The 19,882-nt window shown below is 40.7% G+C and overlaps 1 protein-coding gene across 1 annotated transcript; it reads left to right on the top strand.

Annotated features, from left to right (window-relative positions):
- Positions 1-410: 410 nt before the first annotated feature.
- Positions 411-18,167, top strand: LOC134663626 (uncharacterized). The gene is made up of 5 exons (XM_063520043.1): positions 411-434; positions 3,197-3,302; positions 13,619-13,779; positions 16,917-17,156; positions 17,665-18,167. The coding sequence occupies exons 2-5, from the start codon at positions 3,197-3,199 to the stop codon at positions 17,821-17,823; spliced, it is 666 nt and encodes a 221-aa protein (XP_063376113.1). The 5' UTR covers positions 411-434; the 3' UTR covers positions 17,824-18,167.
- Positions 18,168-19,882: the final 1,715 nt, after the last annotated feature.

The following is a 19,882-nucleotide window of genomic DNA, read 5'->3' as shown; positions in this document are numbered from 1 at the left end:
ACTAAGGAACTTGCCCAATGCCCAACTTTACGCTTGCCTGCATCACGCTGTGGTGCCCATAGTCGCCCATAGAAAGGAAGTTATCATACACGGTTACGCACTATGTCTATATGGATATCGAAGCCCAAATTGCAGTTACAAAAGTGGGTACAGGTTACGGGTTTGTTATGTAACCTCATTTGTTTCCGGCTGTGACCTCCGAAGGTCTCTGTGTCCCGAGTGACAGAGGCGCGGCGCGTTGCGGACGAGACTTTTCTCATATTGGAAGTGAAAGTGAATGAATGGGGCGGAGGCTTAATTAGAGAAGAGACCTGCGCCTGCGCCAGTCCCTCCGACATCACCGCGCTTCGCACACGCGTGTTTACTGCACCTGCCACCGCGCCGCGCATCCAAGTCCCAGCTTCACCGTCGCCCGCACACGCACCACCACCGAGGTATTGCAGCGCCCGCGCGCATCTGCGCAGTCTCTTTACTCAAAATCGTGACACGAAAATAAATTCAGTTTTTTTTTTTTTCAAAATAAGCATTGGACGTGTGTGTTAAACGGACAGCACAAGGTGATACACAAATATTTTTAAAGGCAAACATTTTTTTCTTGGATGTGACTTTAAGCGATAATGTTTATTTTGTTTTAACAGTTGAGCACTCTGCTGCAACTGCAACATTTGTTTATTGTTTTCGTACTGTAATTTGTGTCAGTTGATCTTTAATTCGCATGAAGTGTAATTTTTATTAAATAAGATTAATCCTTACGAGTTAAAACATCATTACACCGTTTAAAACCCGGTTTAAATAAATGGACAATTAAAAGAGTAGGCATAGATTCGTAGGATAATATTTTAATTGGCGCCTTCAACGTAGTTAAAGTACCTAATGATGCAGTGCTTGATGACTTTCCCATAAGAATTTTGGAGCCAATGACTTTTCTTATAACGATCAATTATTTAGTTATTTAACCCTATATCATTGAATGCTTAAAGTTAATAACCTCTACCTTACTATGTATTCAGTTAAACACTTATTTACTCGTAGGTACGCAACCATAACTTTTTCGTAGGGATAGGTATTTAACAAAACCACAAAACATAATAGATAGGTAATGAGGTCCTGTTGCGATTATGCTATTACCAACTGTCTATTACCTAATAGTTAGCGTCGCTGTAACACCACTCTGTAAACATTGTGACGAGAAGAATGAATCAGAAACGCAGCTTTCCGTTACCGTAAAATGCGTCCCAAATCGACGATTTCTCGCGCTGGGCACCATTTCACGCAAACGTTTAACTGGCAGCAAGGAGGTCAGCAAGGCGGGTTTTGCTTTCACAAATACAACAAAATAAATTCATCTCACGTATCGATTGTCCTCAGGCAGTCGAAGTCTACATAAATAAAAGAAAGCGAATTCGTAGGTTGATAAATACGGCCCGGTGGCTCACTAGCTACTTTCGTCGGTGCGGAATGCTTGGTGACACTATTGGGCGGCGTCAAGTGCGGTGCGAGCAACCCTTGGCCCGTGCCACGGAGTGCAATAGGACGTACTTTACCTAGGTATCCATATTTTCTGTGTTCGTGACTTTACTGGTCCCTTAGCTCGGTTCTTCGTTCAAATTTCTAAACTTAATTTTAGGCAAAATAAAACAGGCGGTCTTAACGTTAAGAAGCTATTTCTTCCAGACAACTTTCTCTATGTAGAGAGCATCGATTAATTAATTATGTTGAGTCTAGAATCAACATAAGAACCCATTCACTCACAACATACATATTACGTACCTATTTGCTCAAGACCAAGATGGTTTCAAGCTTTTGTGAGGCCATTTGCATTATGTTATTCGCAAGTAAACTAATATTATCTTCACTGATTTTTGCAGAATGTAAAAGGCATTTAACGTATTTAAGCATTTACCTAACATTGCATTTGCATATCTAATCGCCCCCTGTCATTAAGATAAAATTATGTTTTTTAATGCCACATACGGAGTCATGTTTAATAAGCTTTAATTAACATGTTAAAACATGTAAGATCCACCAAAATATTATCTAGCAACAGAAAGCTAATAATCAGACATCGTACATTTTCCAGCATTTTTGGTACAGCGGAGTGGTGTTAACGGAATTGGTATAAATAATTTCAACCCTAATGATTAATTAGCGTTAATTACGTTAATATTAACCTTAATTTACCATTTCAGTTGAAATTATCTATACCAATTCCGTTAACACCACTCTGCTGCACCAAAAATGCTGGGAAATGTACGATCATTGCTATAATAATGCTTCCTGCAATACAAGCCCGGGGCATTTGTTGAAGCTTCCCAGTCGGGGCGCTATACGAATAGATAGATAAGAATTTAGACAGTCCTTACGTTACATGTATTTAGGGTCAAAAGTGAACTCACAGTGTAACTAACGTTTTGAGATTAGTATTAGATATGTCTGCTGGATTCTGCCGCGCAATAGGGTAGGGCTTAAGGCATCTTCAAACGGAATTAGCGAACCGGTATTACTAGTAATACTAATAGTTAAGTATGTTTTGCGAATAAGCGCTTTATGTAATTATAAGAGCTTTCGTGCGCTAAGACCAATTTCGCGTGACGTTTAGACATACTGCGTTTCTAATCATAATCAATTCCAATTTAATAGGATAGTTACAGTCAGTAAAACTACTAGCTTAGCACCCCTGCATACATGATAGTAGTAGGTAGTTTTTATGACGGTACATATTTTTGCAACTAAAAAAGGGGAGAAACAGAGCGAAAATCGAAGATAGCAAGTTGCGGGCATCTTTTTGTTATTACTGTTATTACGCCTTCATTGGAGTAGGTATTCAAAGAGAAAGATCCCCGCAATTTGCGAATTTCGGTTTTCGCGGGAGGCCTCCAGATTAATTTAAGAAAAGTTGTAGTGTAGGTGCTCCCATCTTCTTTTACATTACCGTTCTCAACGTTCATTCGTATGTCCCGTGTGTTGTACGAATAGATTATATATTTAGTACGACTAGTACTAGATAATTGAATATGTAAATTATTTGGTCTGGTAATTAAACCTAACGGGCATCGGGCTTAACGGGTTGCCTGGACAACTTGTGATAGACATCCAATATCCCAACATTGCATAATTTCTCAACGTTTGAGGCCGTAGGTCGAGCCCGAGTGTCTATTTTCTCCGATAGCGTCTAACTAAATGTTGTTCTGTTCAGATGAGCCGGCACTCCTGCCTGGCGGCCGCGGCGCTGCTCGCCGTTCTATGTGTCGTCGATGCCCAGAGGAGACTTGCTCTACCGGACCCCAGGAGTTGCGCGAATAGTAAGTACAGTACTGTTAAAAATCGTTAGGTACTCCCTTTTATTACCTACTTGGATATAAAATAGAACTGTATTCAATACATGTATAGGAAAATAAAAGTTAACATTATAAATTAGATGTAGAGCTGCTAAACAATACAAGGATCACTAAGGACCTTTTCCTTATCTTTGGGCGGTCGACTGGTTGAATCTATTAGGTTCTTATCCCGGTAAGCCCTGCAGCGCTACAGTGTTCGATCTGAGGGTTGCAGTTTCGAATAATTTACGCTTACACATTCATTGCCACCTAGCCAAACAAGAGGTCCGCGCCAGGCCACATCTATTTCGTCATATAAAGCAGTAGTACCACGATCCCGACTATCGGGTCGTCCGGCCTGGGAACGAAATCTTAAAATACCCGATACCCTAATAGCATTTTCTTGTAGGGATTATGTTGGGCCTTTGTTTACGTATTAGTTGGGCAACCGTTATATTTGGCCGTACGATTTGCTGGAGGGCCCTCGACAAAGGCCCTCCCGAAGATTCCCAACAGAGGGCCATAAGAGTAATTTTTTCGTTGGGCCTATTTAAATTAATCATACAATTATTCAACGGTGGTGGTTTTGGTTGGGCCGTGGTTGGGCCTATACACATTTTTTTGATGGTTGGTTAATTGTTACATTTGGCCGTACGATTTGCTGGAGGGCCCTCGACAAAGGCCCTCCCGAAGATTCCCAACAGAGGGCCATTAGAGTAATTTTTTCGTTGGGCCTATTTAAATAAATCATACAATTATTCAACGGTGGTGGTTTTGGTTGGGCCGTGGTTGGGCCTATACACATTTGTTTGATGGTTGGTTAATTGTTACATTTGGCCGTATGGCTTGCTGTAAGGCCAACTGCAAAAAAATAAAAAAGTGCAATTTTTTCGTTGTGCTTCTGTTTGCAAATTCAACAATTAGCCAACGGCAAGTCAGGTAGGTCGGTAGGTAGTCGTGCACCAGGTTGAAGGCCCAACACAGCTTGTCCCACAAAGGGCCAACATTGTAACTTTAACGTTGGGCCTTGTGTAGGATTCTTACAATACTACCGTAGGTAAATAGTTGTGTAATTTATAGTGTGCCCTACAGTCTATTATGTAATGGGCTTTTGTTTACGAGTCCTACAGTTACCCTACGTTAAGTGGTTGTGTAATACGACGTTGGGCCTTTGCTGATAAATATTACAATTACACTACGGTAGGCATTGGTTGTATCCACATGAAGGCCCTAGGCAGCAGTTGTTGTTAATCTTCTCTATATCGTTCCAATTTTAGTATATGTACTGCCGAAGCAAGTACACTTACTATACACTCTAATTTGTATATATACTAACCGCACTTCGAAACTTCGTAAGCGAGATTTATGTTTTTTGAGATTTAAATTGAGAAAATGTTGGAAAAATTCAATTTTTTAAATTTATGTGTAAATTTTATAGTTATAGCTATTAGATTTATAAGTTACTTTTAAAAAATATTATGATTATATCCGGAATAATCGAGAAAATAACTATAACTTCGATGTTTGGAGACAGTAACGCCATCTAGTGACGCCACAAGCAAACTCAACTGGTATTGTTGGGCATCAGTAACACAGCCAATGTTGGTAAATGCGATATTCGTGCTCACTGGGCCAACGAATGTTGTCGTTGTTTAGCCACCGGTACCAAAATACACAAAGGCCCATTGTTAGGCGTCAGTGCCACAGCCAATGTTGGTAATTACGATATTTGTCATCATTGGGCCATCGGATGATATCGTTGATTAGCCAACGTTACCAAAATAAACAAAGGCCCATTGTTGGGCATCAGTGCCACAGCTAATGTTGGTAAATGCGATTTTTGTCATCATTGGGCCATCGGATGATATCGTTGATTAGCCAACGTTACCAAAATACACAAAGGCCCATTGTTGGGCATCAATGGTACAGCCAATGTTGGTAAATGTGATATTTGTCGTCATTGGGCCATCGTATGATATCGTTGATTAGCCAACGTTACCAAAATAAACAAAGGCCCATTGTTGGGCATCAATGCTACAGCCAATGTTGGTAAATGCGATATTTGTCGTCATTGGGCCATCGGATTATAATAATAATAATAATAAATCCGTTTATTTAAGACATCATAGGTCCAACACATCGCATTACAAATTACATAGGATTAAATTACAATTTCCATAGGATTAACAATAAAATAATAAACAATAAAAATTTTGAAATATTTGAACATTCCTGACATTTATAAAAATAAAATAACGAAATCACATTTAAAATATAAAATTGTTCAGTTAAAAATAATAAGTTACTTAAATTAGAAAAATTCATTAAAATATTGTAAAATCGTTGTCAAATAAATTAAAATATAAAAAGTCAAAATAATAAAAATAATAAAAATGTCAAGAATTTCAAATTAGGCACAGTCAGATGAATTCATAAATAACATGTTACTAATAAAATCCAAAATAAAATAAAAAATATAATACTACCTAATAATACTATATACATAACCTTACTTTACATTACTATTTACATGTATTGACATGCAGTGGTTCATGTAAGGGCAATCAAACCTGCTGGAGATCATGTCCAAGATGGTGTTGGGGCTAGCACGCACTCTGCAGAGCAAGGACGCGCACCGCCTGCGCAGAGTGGTGAAGAAGCACGCGGTGCGCGCCTCCGCGAACATGCCCGATGCACTGCAGTGGCGCGGCAACCCCAACATCACCCTGAACGCATCATTATATTGGACGCGTAGGGCGCTGAGAGATTTGCGTGTGTGATGAGCCCATAGAGTGCACGTATACAATGAGGTACAGTAAGCTCGGAAAAGAGTCACTTTGACCTCTCTCGTGCATCGCACAAATCTACGAGCTAGCATATTCGCCCTGACTGCCAGCGCCCTACGCTCCCTCTCGATGTCAGCGTCATCCATCAAATTGTCCGTGAGCAGGTGACCTAGGTATTTAAATTGCCTTACATGGCTAAGTTCGACCCCATTCAACCTAATTGGAGGCACATTTTCTGGTAAACGAGTTCCAGACCTGAAAACCATTACTTCACTCTTTTTAGAGTTATATATCAAACCGTGAGTAGATGCATAGTCTTCACATATCCGAAGCAGTCTCCTTAACCCGCAGACCGACGCGCTCAGCAGCGCCATGTCGTCCGCGTAGCTTAGGTTATTAACACACACGCCATCTATGTGGCAGCCGACATGTTGGCTGCTGAGCGCGACGATCAGCGCGTTCACATATACATTGAACAACTTCGGTGAAGTCAACCCACCCTGTCTGACCCCACACTGTAACCTGTAAGGCTCGGAGAGCTTATCGGCCCACCGAACATTATTTATTTGGTTATTATACCAATATTTAAAAATATTCATTACTCTAACAGGCACGTTAGACTCTCCAAGCTTTTTCCATAACAGATCATAACTTACTAAGTCAAAAGCCTTAGATAAGTCGAGGAATAAGGCGTAAACAGGTGTTTTCCGTGTGGTATAGTACCTAACGACATGCTTAAGGCTCAGTATGGCGGACTCAGTAGACAATCCGGGTTTGAACCCAAACTGATTGTCATGGACTGTCAGATATTTATCCAACTGAACATTAAGCAAGCCGTCAAGAACCTTAGCCAGAATAGTCGCTAAGGAAATAGGCCTATAGTTACTCTTATCCGATATATCCCCCACCTTACTCTTTACTATAGGCACTACAATAGTTCTCATTAATTCCATAGGCAAATATGAGTGGCGGAGACATAGCGAATAAAACATTGCAAGCACTCTGGGCAAATGCGGCCCGGCGTAACGAAGATGCTCAACACTGAGACCATCGTGACCGGGTGACTTTCCTCTAGACATCTGTTTGAGCACTTGTGCCACATCTTTAGCCGAAATTTCGAGAACTGGGTCATCAGATTTAATCTCAGTGTCAAGCATCGACGTGGACGGTCCGAGTGGTGACTTCACCGCAAAATGGTTTTTAAATAAAGTAGCTATTTCTACAGGGTCGGTCACACCATTCATGCTCACAGGCAAGCCAGGCGCAGGGTTTAATTTATTAGTCGTTTTCCAGAAACTCCGAAAGTCATTCCTTGAGTGATGTAATGCAAGTTTGTCCATTTTAATTTGATCTTGATGGTTTTGACACCACCTTAATCTTGACTTAAATATTCTACGGCTTGCACACATCGCCTCATATAACCGACCCGTCGAAGGTTTACCGGATTCATCCCACACCTTGAAGGCTAGTCTAGCCTGCCTGTGTGCCTCACCTACGTGCCTATTCCATCCAATAACACACTTCGCCTTTTTTCTTTTGGGATCACTACCACGATAACTTAGCATAGCAGCCTGTCTGAGAGCAGTCACGATACTCAAATATATACGAGAAATGTCACTTTTGTGCCCCTCATTCATACAAATATTTGACCTACAACATTCACTCATTTCATGTGGAAAGTCAATTGAATTTAATAAATCATTACAAAGCATTGTATAATGGCTAATCTGATGCGCATTTCTGTGCCCCCATTTAACCTTAAGATTATTACAATCAAATGTATTAGGATCATTTTTCTGTCTAATAACACCTAAATTAATTCGTAAACATAACGGAAAATGATCGGACCAAACTGTGTTATAGTCAACATACACATTCATAACAGACTTCAGTGCAGTCTCAGTCACCAAACAATGGTCTAGCCACCGTCTAGATCCATGAGCATCGCTTATTATATCGCCGATTAGCCAACGTTACCAAAATAAACAAAGGCCCATTGTTGGGCATCAGTGCCACAGCCAATGTTGGTAAATGCGATATTTGTCATCATTGGGCCATTGGATGATATCGTTGATTAGCCAACGTTACCAAAATACACAAAGGCCCATTGTTGGGCATCAATGCTACAGCCAATGTTCGAAAATGCAATATTTGTCGTCATTGGGCCATCGGATGATATCGTTGATTAGCCAACGTCACCAAAATAAACAAAGGCCCATTGTTGGGCATCAATGCTACAGCCGATGTTGGTAAATGCGATATTTGTCGTCATTGGGCCATCGGATGATATCGTTGATTAGCCAACGTTACCAAAATAAACAAAGGCCCATTGTTGGGCATCAGTGCCACAGCCAATGTTGGTAAATGCGATATTTGTCATCATTGGGCCATTGGATGATATCGTTGATTAGCCAACGTTACCAAAATACACAAAGGCCCATTGTTGGGCATCAATGCTACAGCCAATGTTGGAAAATGCAATATTTGTCGTCATTGGGCCATCGGATGATATCGTTGATTAGCCAACGTCACCAAAATAAACAAAGGCCCATTGTTGGGCATCAATGCTACAGCCAATGTTGGTAAATGCGATATTTGTCGTCATTGGGCCATCGGATGATATCGTTGATTAGCCAACGTTACCAAAATAAACAAAGGCCCATTGTTGGGCATCAGTGCCACAGCCAATGTTGGTAAATGCGATATTTGTCATCATTGGGCCATTGGATGATATCGTTGATTAGCCAACGTTACCAAAATACACAAAGGCCCATTGTTGGGCATCAATGCTACAGCCAATGTTGGAAAATGCAATATTTGTCGTCATTGGGCCATCGGATGATATCGTTGATTAGCCAACGTCACCAAAATAAACAAAGGCCCATTGTTGGGCATCAATGCTACAGCCAATGTTGGTAAATGCGATATTTGTCGTCATTGGGCCATCGGATGATATCGTTGATTAGCCAACGTTACCAAAATAAACAAAGGCCCATTGTTGGGCATCCGTGCCACAGCCAATGTGGGTAAATGCGATTTTTGTCATCATTGGGCCATCGGATGATATCGTTGATTAGCCAACGTTACCAAAATACACAAAGGCCCATTGTTGGGCATCAATGCTACAGCCAATGTTGGTAAATGCGATATTTGTCGTCATTGGGCCATCGGATTATATCGTCGATTAGCCAACGTTACCAAAATAAACAAAGGCCCATTGTTGGGCATCAGTGCCACAGCCAATGTTGGTAAATGCGATATTTGTCATCATTGGGCCATCGGATGATATCGTTGACTAGCCAACGTTACCAAAATACACAAAGGCCCATTGTTGGGCATCCATGCCACAGCCAATGTTGGTAAATGCGGTATTCGTCACCATTGGGCCAACGAATGTTACCGTTGTTTAGCGAACGGTAGCAAAATACACAAAGGCCCATTGTTGGGCATCACTGCCACTGCCAATGTTGGTAATAGCGATATATGTCATCATTGGGCCAACGAATATTATCGTTGTTTAGCCAACGGTACCAAAATACACAAAGGCCCATTGTTGGGCATCTGTGCCACAGCGAATGTTGGTAAATGCGATGGTGGGCCAATACAAAATTAATGTTGGCTACGGAACGAACCTCATCCCAACGTTTTCCCTACCGTTGGCACCGTGGGCCCCAACGAAAATGCTACTAGGGTAGTCGGGTTTTCGGCACTGAATGTGTTAAGGATACCTGGCACGGACCTACTAACAGGTTGATACGATTATAATTAAGTTCTATTTGTGAAAATACTGAAAAAGTCTTACCTTATATATACCTCGTGCAAGTGTACTTCATGGCACGAAAACTTTTACCCTGATCACCGAACACGCGACCTATGTACCTACTCGTAAGTACATAAATTCGTATAGGATGGCCTTCAATAAGTAACCGAACAAATCTATTGATCGTTCCTTCCAAACAGTATTTTATTTTTCCTGAAATAGGCTGGATGATGATGATGATAATGTTGAAGCCGGTGGTACGGCGACATGCATCAGTCCATTACTTTTATTGAACGACCGAGCGAGTGCGAAACGCGAGCGAAGCATCTCCGTTTTAGCTTGGGCAATTTCGGTTTCGAAAGTGTGTTCAGCTTCAGCTATTTTCGATAATTTACTCGCTTTTAACCATTTTTAACCTATAACCTATGCAAAAATAAACTCTCATATCGAGTAAGGACTAAGCTGACTAAGGAATGTAAAGTCAGGTCATCACAGCATTGAATCTTAAGACTTGTAAGCCTTAAACGTCTCACTGACAATGTGGCTGGTATTTAATTTACTATAAGAGCTGCTTGCAACATCTTCGGTCAATAATCTCATAGACTATTCCCATCCCAGCAAGTAACTAGCTGTTCACCTTGTCTTTAATTGCTTGAGGTAATGCTGGGTCCTCGTTCATGTGGAGTCACGAACTCTTCATACGGTATTATCGCTTACTTACCTACTCGTAATTAATATTTTTAATTTACATACATAGTTACATCGCTAACTAATACTTACTTAAGAAAAAAATTTAACTACGTTCGAAGACTTCGAAGCTAAATAGTAGCGTCTACGGCTCCTGGTGATATCCTCCTCATTTTAGCACTTACTTGTTCTTGTTTGCATCCTAAACCCTAAAGGGCATTAAGAATGGCTAGAAGGAGTAGACCCATACAATATAAGGTACCTCTATTAATTACTGCTACAAGCTGCTTCTATATGCGATCAATTACCTAAATACCAAGGGGTATTAATTAAATTGTAATCGTAATAAAATAACAGATCTTGTAAGTAATCTAAATGGGTCATCTTTTCGCCTACGGCTCTTCACAATTGCTAGACTGACCTCTTGCCTTTGCATCCATTTTATTTAATGTATCATTGCAACAGTTGCATTGAAAGCGCCATTTATTCGCTTTGGTAACCGTAATTACGAAAATTACGAATAAGTACTTTTCGGGAAAAGCTTCAGATTAAATCAATGTAAATATTACAAAGTAATAATGTATCTAGCGATTTTGGAGGCGATCGCACTGCACTGGATTGCAATCCAGGTGCTATGGCAGGGAGAGTTGGGACTCTCTGGATCTCTGGATTACCTACTGATTCAACGTCTGAATTACCTATTCGACCATTCTTTAGATTTTAGACCGTGAACGCCAACTTTTTGAGTTGATTATTCTTGTATGACCTTTGTATCTGTTGCTGTTTGGAAAGTTTGCATTTTAGCATCTCTGTGCTAACATGCTATGCATTTGTAAATTCTCACTTTAAAATATTTGACCTTCAGTGTTTATATTTAAATAATTTTAGTTGCAAAACCCAGACGCTTTGCAACGTAATGATTATATTTGTGGTTCGGTTCTTATGGGAAATAATCGCGCTTTCGCAATGTCGGAGGCATATGCGGGGCTCGGCTCCTGTACGTGACGACATGCCATGTGGGAGTGCACTTTGTGATTACAATCAGCATTGAACTCGTTTACAAAGGTAACAAACATCCTTTATATTGTGAAGCACATTTATTGTTAAAATTGTACGTGTAGGTATTACATGTAGGTATATCTACATCTACATAAGTAACGCACCGTTTAGCCCAGTGGTCTCCAATACTACTACGCCCGCATTTTCGTTCTTTGCGATAGAAAGGCGGATAATGAAATTTCGATTTTGTTTTTTCGCGTTAGGGCCTCAGATACAGACAAGTGAGACAGGGACATGGTTTCACCACCTAACAAATTGCAGACTTTCAAAAAAGTTTGGACTCCCTTGGTTTATTTATAATTTCGCATCTGACTAACTTTAATCTTCACCCGTAAGGTATAACATCAAGATCACCGCGGCAACTTTTCGCCCAATGTTACATTGTCAATTTAATCAGGTGGTGCCAAGTTCAATATTATGAATATTCGTCGTTGTTGACTTCACCGGAAAAAGAATTGAGATCTGGTGAGATATGGGTGCAAAGTTTGCTTTGGGTGTAGGTAATTAAAGTTCAGGAAATGTCTTGGCTTATCAAGTTATCACGGCTATGGCACAATATTTACTGTAACGAGCAATACAGCTCCCTGTGTAGATTTTGCCATATCCTATGACCTCATGAAATAAGTAGGTACTTAAACGAAGTCGTATAAATACCACTCCTATTTACTCCTGTGGAGTTGACCCAAACTTTGGTAGGTAAACTAGATGTCTCTATGCTACGTTTACTTTAAACAAACCGTTTACTTCATTTTTATGATTAGGTAGGTCCCTAAGACACCTATGTGATAAATTTTTAACTACTTATAATGGCGTAAGCTCGATATCATCTGCATATTCTTTTGTCTGATATTGATAACATCAGTAGCACAACTTCTTTTGTTCTATTCTTGTACCTACCTATTGTAAAAAGCGGGAATTCACTGACGCATAATACGTAACGCGCGGTAGTTTCTCACGGCGCCACGGCTTGACATGTCAATATCAATAAGCAATAACATCAATTCTCTTTCTCTTCAATTACATAATTTGTGTGAAGAGATTATTAAATAATTACTTAAGTAACCAACTAGTTAGCGCTAACTTTTATGCCGAAAATAGCCATTCAATTGCTACTAAGTGTTGGTGCTTTTTGACAACTTGCAATAGCTATGCATAACACGCGCGAACTCAGCATAGCACTGGAGATGAGTTGGTGAGAGGCATGAAATAAGCACTTTCTAGTTACGAAAGATTGTCGCTTCATTGAACGGTCTGACCATACGTTTGTTTTGATTGCAAGGCATTTCACGTACGATGTCCCCTATTACCACGGCAGCCTTATTTGGCCTATCGAACCGTAGAGAAAGAACTCTTTGATTGGACAATTTGTTAGACCGTTGACCGTAGATTTATACGTTTGCACACGTTAATGACATGCGTATTTTATGCGTTTGCATGTTATAAAGCTTAATAGGGCAAGGGCCTGGTTATTTACGTAATAGGTTGGTAGCATTTACTTTTTGCGAAAATAATGACCTACAAATTACTGTTTCTGCAGCTAATGGCCCAAACAATGGCACTATGAGAATAAACGAAAATGGGTAACCTTGTGCTTGTGTAAAGCTTTGAGCGGAGGATCGTTCGAATTTAAACTCTTGTTTCGAAACGTGACTTATACCTCAGGTGTCGTCACCGACGTTCAATAGATGTACCTACCTGCTCTGTTGTATGAAGTTAGTCGGACTGGTAACTTACTTACCCACATCCTACATGGCGTGCATGTCGCAATGTAACTCCTAACGTGTGTATTAGTTGTTTGAGACTGTTTTGTTCCTTGTGGCACAATTTGCCAGTCCATTCTGTACTTCGCATTAATCTTAATGAATGTGAGCATGTCGTAATGGTGCTAAACTTATTCGCACGGTTACAATTAAAATCTTCATTAGCCATCAATAAGAACGCGTGTGCCTGTGTATTCATCCATGTAATGATGTCACGTATTCCACATTAATTATGTACGTTGTTAACAGGGGTACGGCACTCGACGTACCGCGACGCGCGTGGTGTGCTGCATTCGTACTTCTTCAGTTGGGAGCACGCGCCGACCCGCAGCCTGGAGGTGGACTGGCTGGACGCCAGGAACATCTGCCGTCGCCACTGCATGGACGCCGTGTCGCTAGAAACTCCTCAGGTACGCATCATTATCATTCACTTGCTCTTATCCTACAGATTGAGAATCTGTACAGACGATAAGTATTTCTTCCAAACCTCTTAATCTCGTCAGTTCGACACTGGTTTGGTTTAGATGTGCTATTCATACTGTCTATCATTCAGTACCAGCATCTGCACTATTTTTTCACATTTTCCTTGGATTATCAATATTATCATACTAGAATTTCGTTGCTATTTCTACTTATATACGGTCCTTTGCCATCCCCACGACATATTCGGTATCATCTAAGTATTGGATTGGATCGGCCTTATCTCAAAACTCAAAGTCGCTCAACGAGGTATGGAGAGGGCTATGCTCGGAGTTTGTCTACGTGATCGAATCAGAAATGAGGAGATCCGTAGACGAACTAAAGTCACCGACATAGCCCACCGGATTAGCAAGCTGAAGTGGCAATGGGCAGGCCACATTGCACCCAGAAAAGATGGCCGATGGGGTCGAAAAGTGCTCGAGTGGAGACCACGGACTACTTAGCAAGCGCAGCGTAGGACGTCCACCCACAAGATGGACAGACGACCTTGTTAAGGTCGCCGGAAGACGCTGGATGCGGGTCGCTTCCAACCGGCACGTATGGAGATCCAAGGGGAGGCCTATGTTCAGCAGTGGACGTCTTAGGGCCCCCCCACATCTGGCGTCTTTCGAGCGTCGGCGTCTACAATTCTATGGCCGACGTCGACGCAACGTCGACGCAACTGCGCAGCGACGTCATTTTCCATAGCGCTGGACCGACGCCGACGCTCGAAAGACGCCAGATGTGGGGGGGGCCTTATGGCTGAGATGTTGATGATTGGATTGGCGTTATATGTAGGTGCCTATTACATTATTGATTAGGTAGATAACTCCATTATGTAGGTATACGTGTCATATGATACTCGTATGAGTATCATAACACACACACACACATAAGTATATGTGTTTACGCAATTATTTCTTCACAGAACGTCGTCCTTTCAGTTTGCCTTTCAGTCATGATTTTGTCCGGGCCTTGAGATCGCTATATAAGCGACTAGGTAAACCTCTCGTAAATACGAATAAATCACGCAACAGGGTCAGTCGTGATGCTGATGCGTTCACTTTCCCAGGTATCAAACTATATTTAACTTGTAGCAATTACAATCTGCAATTTGAATGTCGTAACCAAAAATTACTAGAATCATCTTGCTTACAAGATGATGAACATCATGCATTCCGACTTAATGACCGTGTCACGATGTAAGTTTGTTTTTTTATCTATCTTCGATGACCTTAACTTATACTTCACAGTTACTTATAATGATTAAAACCCGGACCTTTTTTTGTAAGTCTATTTACTCATTAAAAATAAACTATAAGTCTACCTAGGTATTGTAAGGCTGGGCTCTGTGGCCGTTAAATTTACGTAAATTCAATCATTTTTAAGAAGTTCAGCATATAAAAAACAAACACAGGGCTACATTTGCATAATGATTGTGGGAATACCAAGTTACCAGGCAACGACAATTCTGTCTGTAGTTACTTACGTGCCAATCGTGTTTGTTAGTCGCGGATAGGGAATGCAATACCGGGATACCAGGATCCCGAAATACCGGGATCCCGCATGCAATTTGCGGGATTAATCCCGCTCGTAAATTAAGCGGGATCCCGCGGGATTTGCGGGATCGAAGAGCGACGTGGTTCTTACGTGTTACTACAAGGAACACAGGCTCGGGCACGTGCCTACTGGCGAAAATTCTTCACGGAGCCTAAATGCATCTATGGTGGAAAGGGGTAATGACATGGAAGAGCATTTTGCCCGAATTTGTCTATTTATTTCATCACACTTGCTCGTAAAAGGTGTTATTTTACGTAGGCGACGCGGTACGTTAAATCTTAAATTTGTACCCAGGGAATTTTGTTATGTAGGTACGTCCGAAATTAGGCATTTTTTTTTATTGTTTTCCCTCTTTTTTCCTCACAGGTGTGATGAAAAACATTGTATGTGCCACGAGTGGTACAGGACTTACGATATCGCGTTAATTAAGCCTTTACACACGTTCTTAAATTCTTGATTACTGTCATTATACCGTATTCTTTTAATACAAAATGTACTATTTCTAATTTTAGTTTACTTTTTGTTTTCAACCTTCAAATTTAGTACTAATTCGTAAAATTCTATACTAATTTGCGGGATCCCGCAAATACCGGGATCCCGCGGGACTTAAAATGGCAATCCCGCGGAATACCGGGATTGAGTTCCTCATGCGGGATTGCATTCCCTAGTCGCGGATGTGCGCGGCCTGCCTATATCCTATTGTCAACATTACCATCCGGGTAGTGGGAAATAAATAGATGCCTAGTCGAAGATGCTGTTTTCTCTAAACATTTCCTGCAGTGGTTGCGAGATGTCAACGAACGCGTACTCCGTCTATCGTTTATAGCTCTTAGCTCCGGAATGGCGTGACAGCACATGCAAATGACGCCTCTTATTCTGCGAGTGAAGCTATAATAGCGACTAGGTATCAATATTTATTGGGATCTACAGATTGATGCGCTTTATAGAGCGTTAAGGCGTCGCGTGAATGAAAGGGGTGCAATGGCCTAGAGCTAGAGTGCGTCACGAGTGTGGCCGTACGGCCGCGGCCGCTAGGACCGCGCGCCATGTGGAGTGGAGCACGACACACATTCCTGCTGCAGCCGGCCCGCCGCCCACTTCTGACGGCCATGGTGCCGGACACGCGCCGATACTAACTTCCCTTTCCAATTAGGTTGACATTCCAACTTACCTTATCCGACTATCTTTTCTGTGTTTGTAGGCCCCGCGATTCTACTAAAATGATTAATTATTAATGAGGCGTTGATCTTTATAAATTACGGAGTCAGTGGCATACTAACCTTAGAATCTTTGTAAAGCATGTTCTCGAGTGTTGAATCGATTTGATTATTGTAGTTCGTACCGCAACTGCTTATTATAATGCCTAGTCGTTGACCGAGACCGTGGAACGCCGAGGCATGCGGCAAATCGAATAGCGGATCGAGACGCCAGCGTAATTATACTAATTAGTAGAGCGTCGTACATAACATTAGCTTACTTATTATAAATTTAACGTATGACGTTACTAATTACGTATTTCACGTTACAGGAGAACGAATTTATAAAGCAGAGGATCGCTCGCGGTAACGTGCGGTATATTTGGACGTCGGGCCGTAAATGCAACTTCGCGGGATGCGACAGGCCGGACCTGCAGCCCCCGAACGTGAACGGGTGGTTCTGGTCGGGCTCGGGCGCCAAGATCGGGCCCACCACGCAGCGCAACACCGGCGACTGGTCCTACACCGGCGGGTACGGACAGCCCCAACCTGACAATCGTGAAGCTGCCCAGGTAACTTTTATCATTTAACGCAAGCATTTTTTTAATAGAAAAGTGTTTCTGTTTTGGATGTCGGTTATAAAATGTAGCCTATTAGGCCACACAATTTAATTGATACACAATTTAAAAAAACTCACATAGTAGTTTTGAAGGTGGAACACGAAAATATAAACCTAGTAGGTACTTATAACACAAGCTAATATCATGGCCTAGTGTATTCTAGCTTCCGATTTATGGGTCTTGCCACTGAAGTATGAGGCACATTTTTTGTCATTTCGGATACAAAGTAAAATTCCGCCATCAACTTTTACACAATAGACAGTATTTCCCTGCAATGTAAAAAAATCCCGGAAGTTTGAATCGCAGAGATTGCACCACGAGAAAGTTGAAAGTTGTTTGTAGAAATTTACTTCGTGATTCATCTTTGAAGCGTGAGGAATTTATTACTCGCGTCTGTACTCTGTATCGGTTCAACGACTTGCGAGGTAACGTTTTGCATAATCGCGCGATTGTTTCGCAGGGCAACGACGAGTCGTGCCTGGCGATCCTGAACAACTTCTACAACGACGGCATCAAGTGGCACGACGTGGCGTGTCACCACGTGAAGCCCTTCGTCTGCGAGGACAGCGACGAGCTCCTCAACTTCGTCCGCTCGCGCAACCCTCAGCTGCGTCTATGAGCCCCCGATGAAGCCTCGCCCTCTAAATTAGATGGCTGACATTGTACAAAACCGAGTGGCTATCGATATTTAAGTTATTTATTAAATTAACATACTTCAACATTATCTTTTGGGTACCTTTTGCAGATAAAGAGTATTTGTAAGCCCCGACAGCACCCCTACTCGTTACTTTACTCGCTATCCAAAGATCAGATCGTTTCGACGTTCGTCGCTGTCGCGCCTTGTGGTCAGTCATCTTGTCTTCTGTACAGAGGTACTTCACAAAAAAATGTAAAAAGTCTTGTTTTTGCACAAAATAGGATTAGTGTATAAATGTTTAAGATTAAATAAAAAATAATATTATATTTGTTGTTTATTTATTTCCCAAATCATTATCATTAGATAAAATCCTATGTATAAAAAGTCAGTCTCGTGTAAAACTACAAATACAAATTGATACAATATAAGTAAAAATAATGATTATACAACAAATGCAAATAAAAAAATGGAATACTGATAGACTAACAAAAGAACACATTTCTTATTGAATGTAGGTATTTTCAATAAACACAAAGCCTTTTAAGTAATAAAAAAATAGAAAGACATTTTCACCTACCTGTTAAGTTTTTTTACGTCATAATACTCGTTTATAACAATTATAACGTTCCACCAGACCTGTTGTCGGCCAGCTGTTACAATAATACAATAAAAAATTGAATGAATTAGATCTGGTATGAGATCTACCGGATATAGTAAAAATAAAAAAGTTTAGGGAATTTTACACGGCAGGTGTACCGTGTAAGTATTTTAGATATTTAGAGCTTTTCCGCGGTCGTATTTTGTACATCGCGTTGCCACATAGTTCTAATATATTAACACCTATTTTTTGGATTGAGCTTCATCAATATTTTAACTAATGAGATCTGTTAGAATAACAAATGCCAGGAAACGCGCGTACAAAATAAGCCGTGAATATGACCTCTATATACGACATATTAATCCCCTTATTCATAAATGCGCTGCAAACCTCAATTAGCTCTTAATCGGTTGTCTTTATCTGTCATTTCGACTTATATATTTGTAAGAAAGGGATAAAACATAATTTAACTAAATCAGGCCCGTAAAGTTTTATGAATAAGGGGGTATATATTACATATTTAATTATACCAACAGTGCGCGGTTGTTTTATGCGATGCGATCAACGGAATGTAGGAAAAATGACAATGCGATGCGCTTACCGCTGCATTTACCCCGTACAACAATGTAAAAAGTCATTAGATTATCTGATGTAAAATGGGTGTGCGACAATCTCCTGCCCCGCGTTTATCGCATAAAAGAATCGCGCGCTTCAAGTTCAATTACCAAAATATCAGAAATATTAAGAGCCCTTCAACGTGCACACTAGCGCCACAGCTAAATAATCGTGATTGTTTAAATTTAACGAAATATATAGAAAAAAGGGGGCCGCTACGTACTGTATTGAGTATGTAAGTACCTTTTCAATACATCAGACTAGTTTTTATGTTGCTGGATTCGGCATTCTATGCGTCCAAAGTTAAAACGGCCGTTTTTGTTTTGAGTTCCTAGATCGACGAAACCAGCAACATAGTTAGTAGTTTGATGTATTCAAAAGGTAGTTAAATACACAATACAGTACGTAGCGGCCCCCTTTTTTCTATATCTTTCGTTAAATTTAAATAATCACGATTATTTAGCTGTGGCGCTAGTGTGCACGTTGAAAGGCTCTTAATTCATAATTTGATATTAGATATTACACAACATGAATTAAGTATTAATAGATTCAAACATAATTACCTAAGATTACAAAACACCAACTCACCTTAACAAACATCCATGAAACATCCAAACAAAACGTGTCAAGGCACTAAACGCTCCTTTCGTTAAATTGAACAATTTTCAAAGAGGCTACAGTTTAACAAGCAGAAACGTCTGCGAACGATGCTATTAAGCTTAGAATAAATTTAAAGGTGAAAAAATTATTAGTGAGACTTGAACTGCCATCCATCCAGAGGCCGTGAGTTCAAGCACAAAACAGATAGGTACAGAAATCAATCTACAT

This window comes from Cydia fagiglandana, chromosome 4 (assembly GCF_963556715.1).
Source record: "Cydia fagiglandana chromosome 4, ilCydFagi1.1, whole genome shotgun sequence".
Classification (NCBI taxonomy): domain Eukaryota; kingdom Metazoa; phylum Arthropoda; class Insecta; order Lepidoptera; family Tortricidae; genus Cydia; species Cydia fagiglandana.
This window is presented reverse-complemented; position numbering and strand designations above follow the sequence as displayed.

Coding starts and splice junctions, on each gene's coding strand:
- LOC134663626 (XM_063520043.1), top strand. CDS start 3,197: ATGAGCCGGCACTCCTGCCTGGCGGCCGCGGCGCTGCTCGCCGTTCTA. Junction 3,303..13,618: donor CCCCAGGAGTTGCGCGAATA/GTAAGTACAGTA, acceptor CGTTGTTAACAG/GGGTACGGCACTCGACGTAC. Junction 17,157..17,664: donor ACAATCGTGAAGCTGCCCAG/GTAACTTTTATC, acceptor ATTGTTTCGCAG/GGCAACGACGAGTCGTGCCT.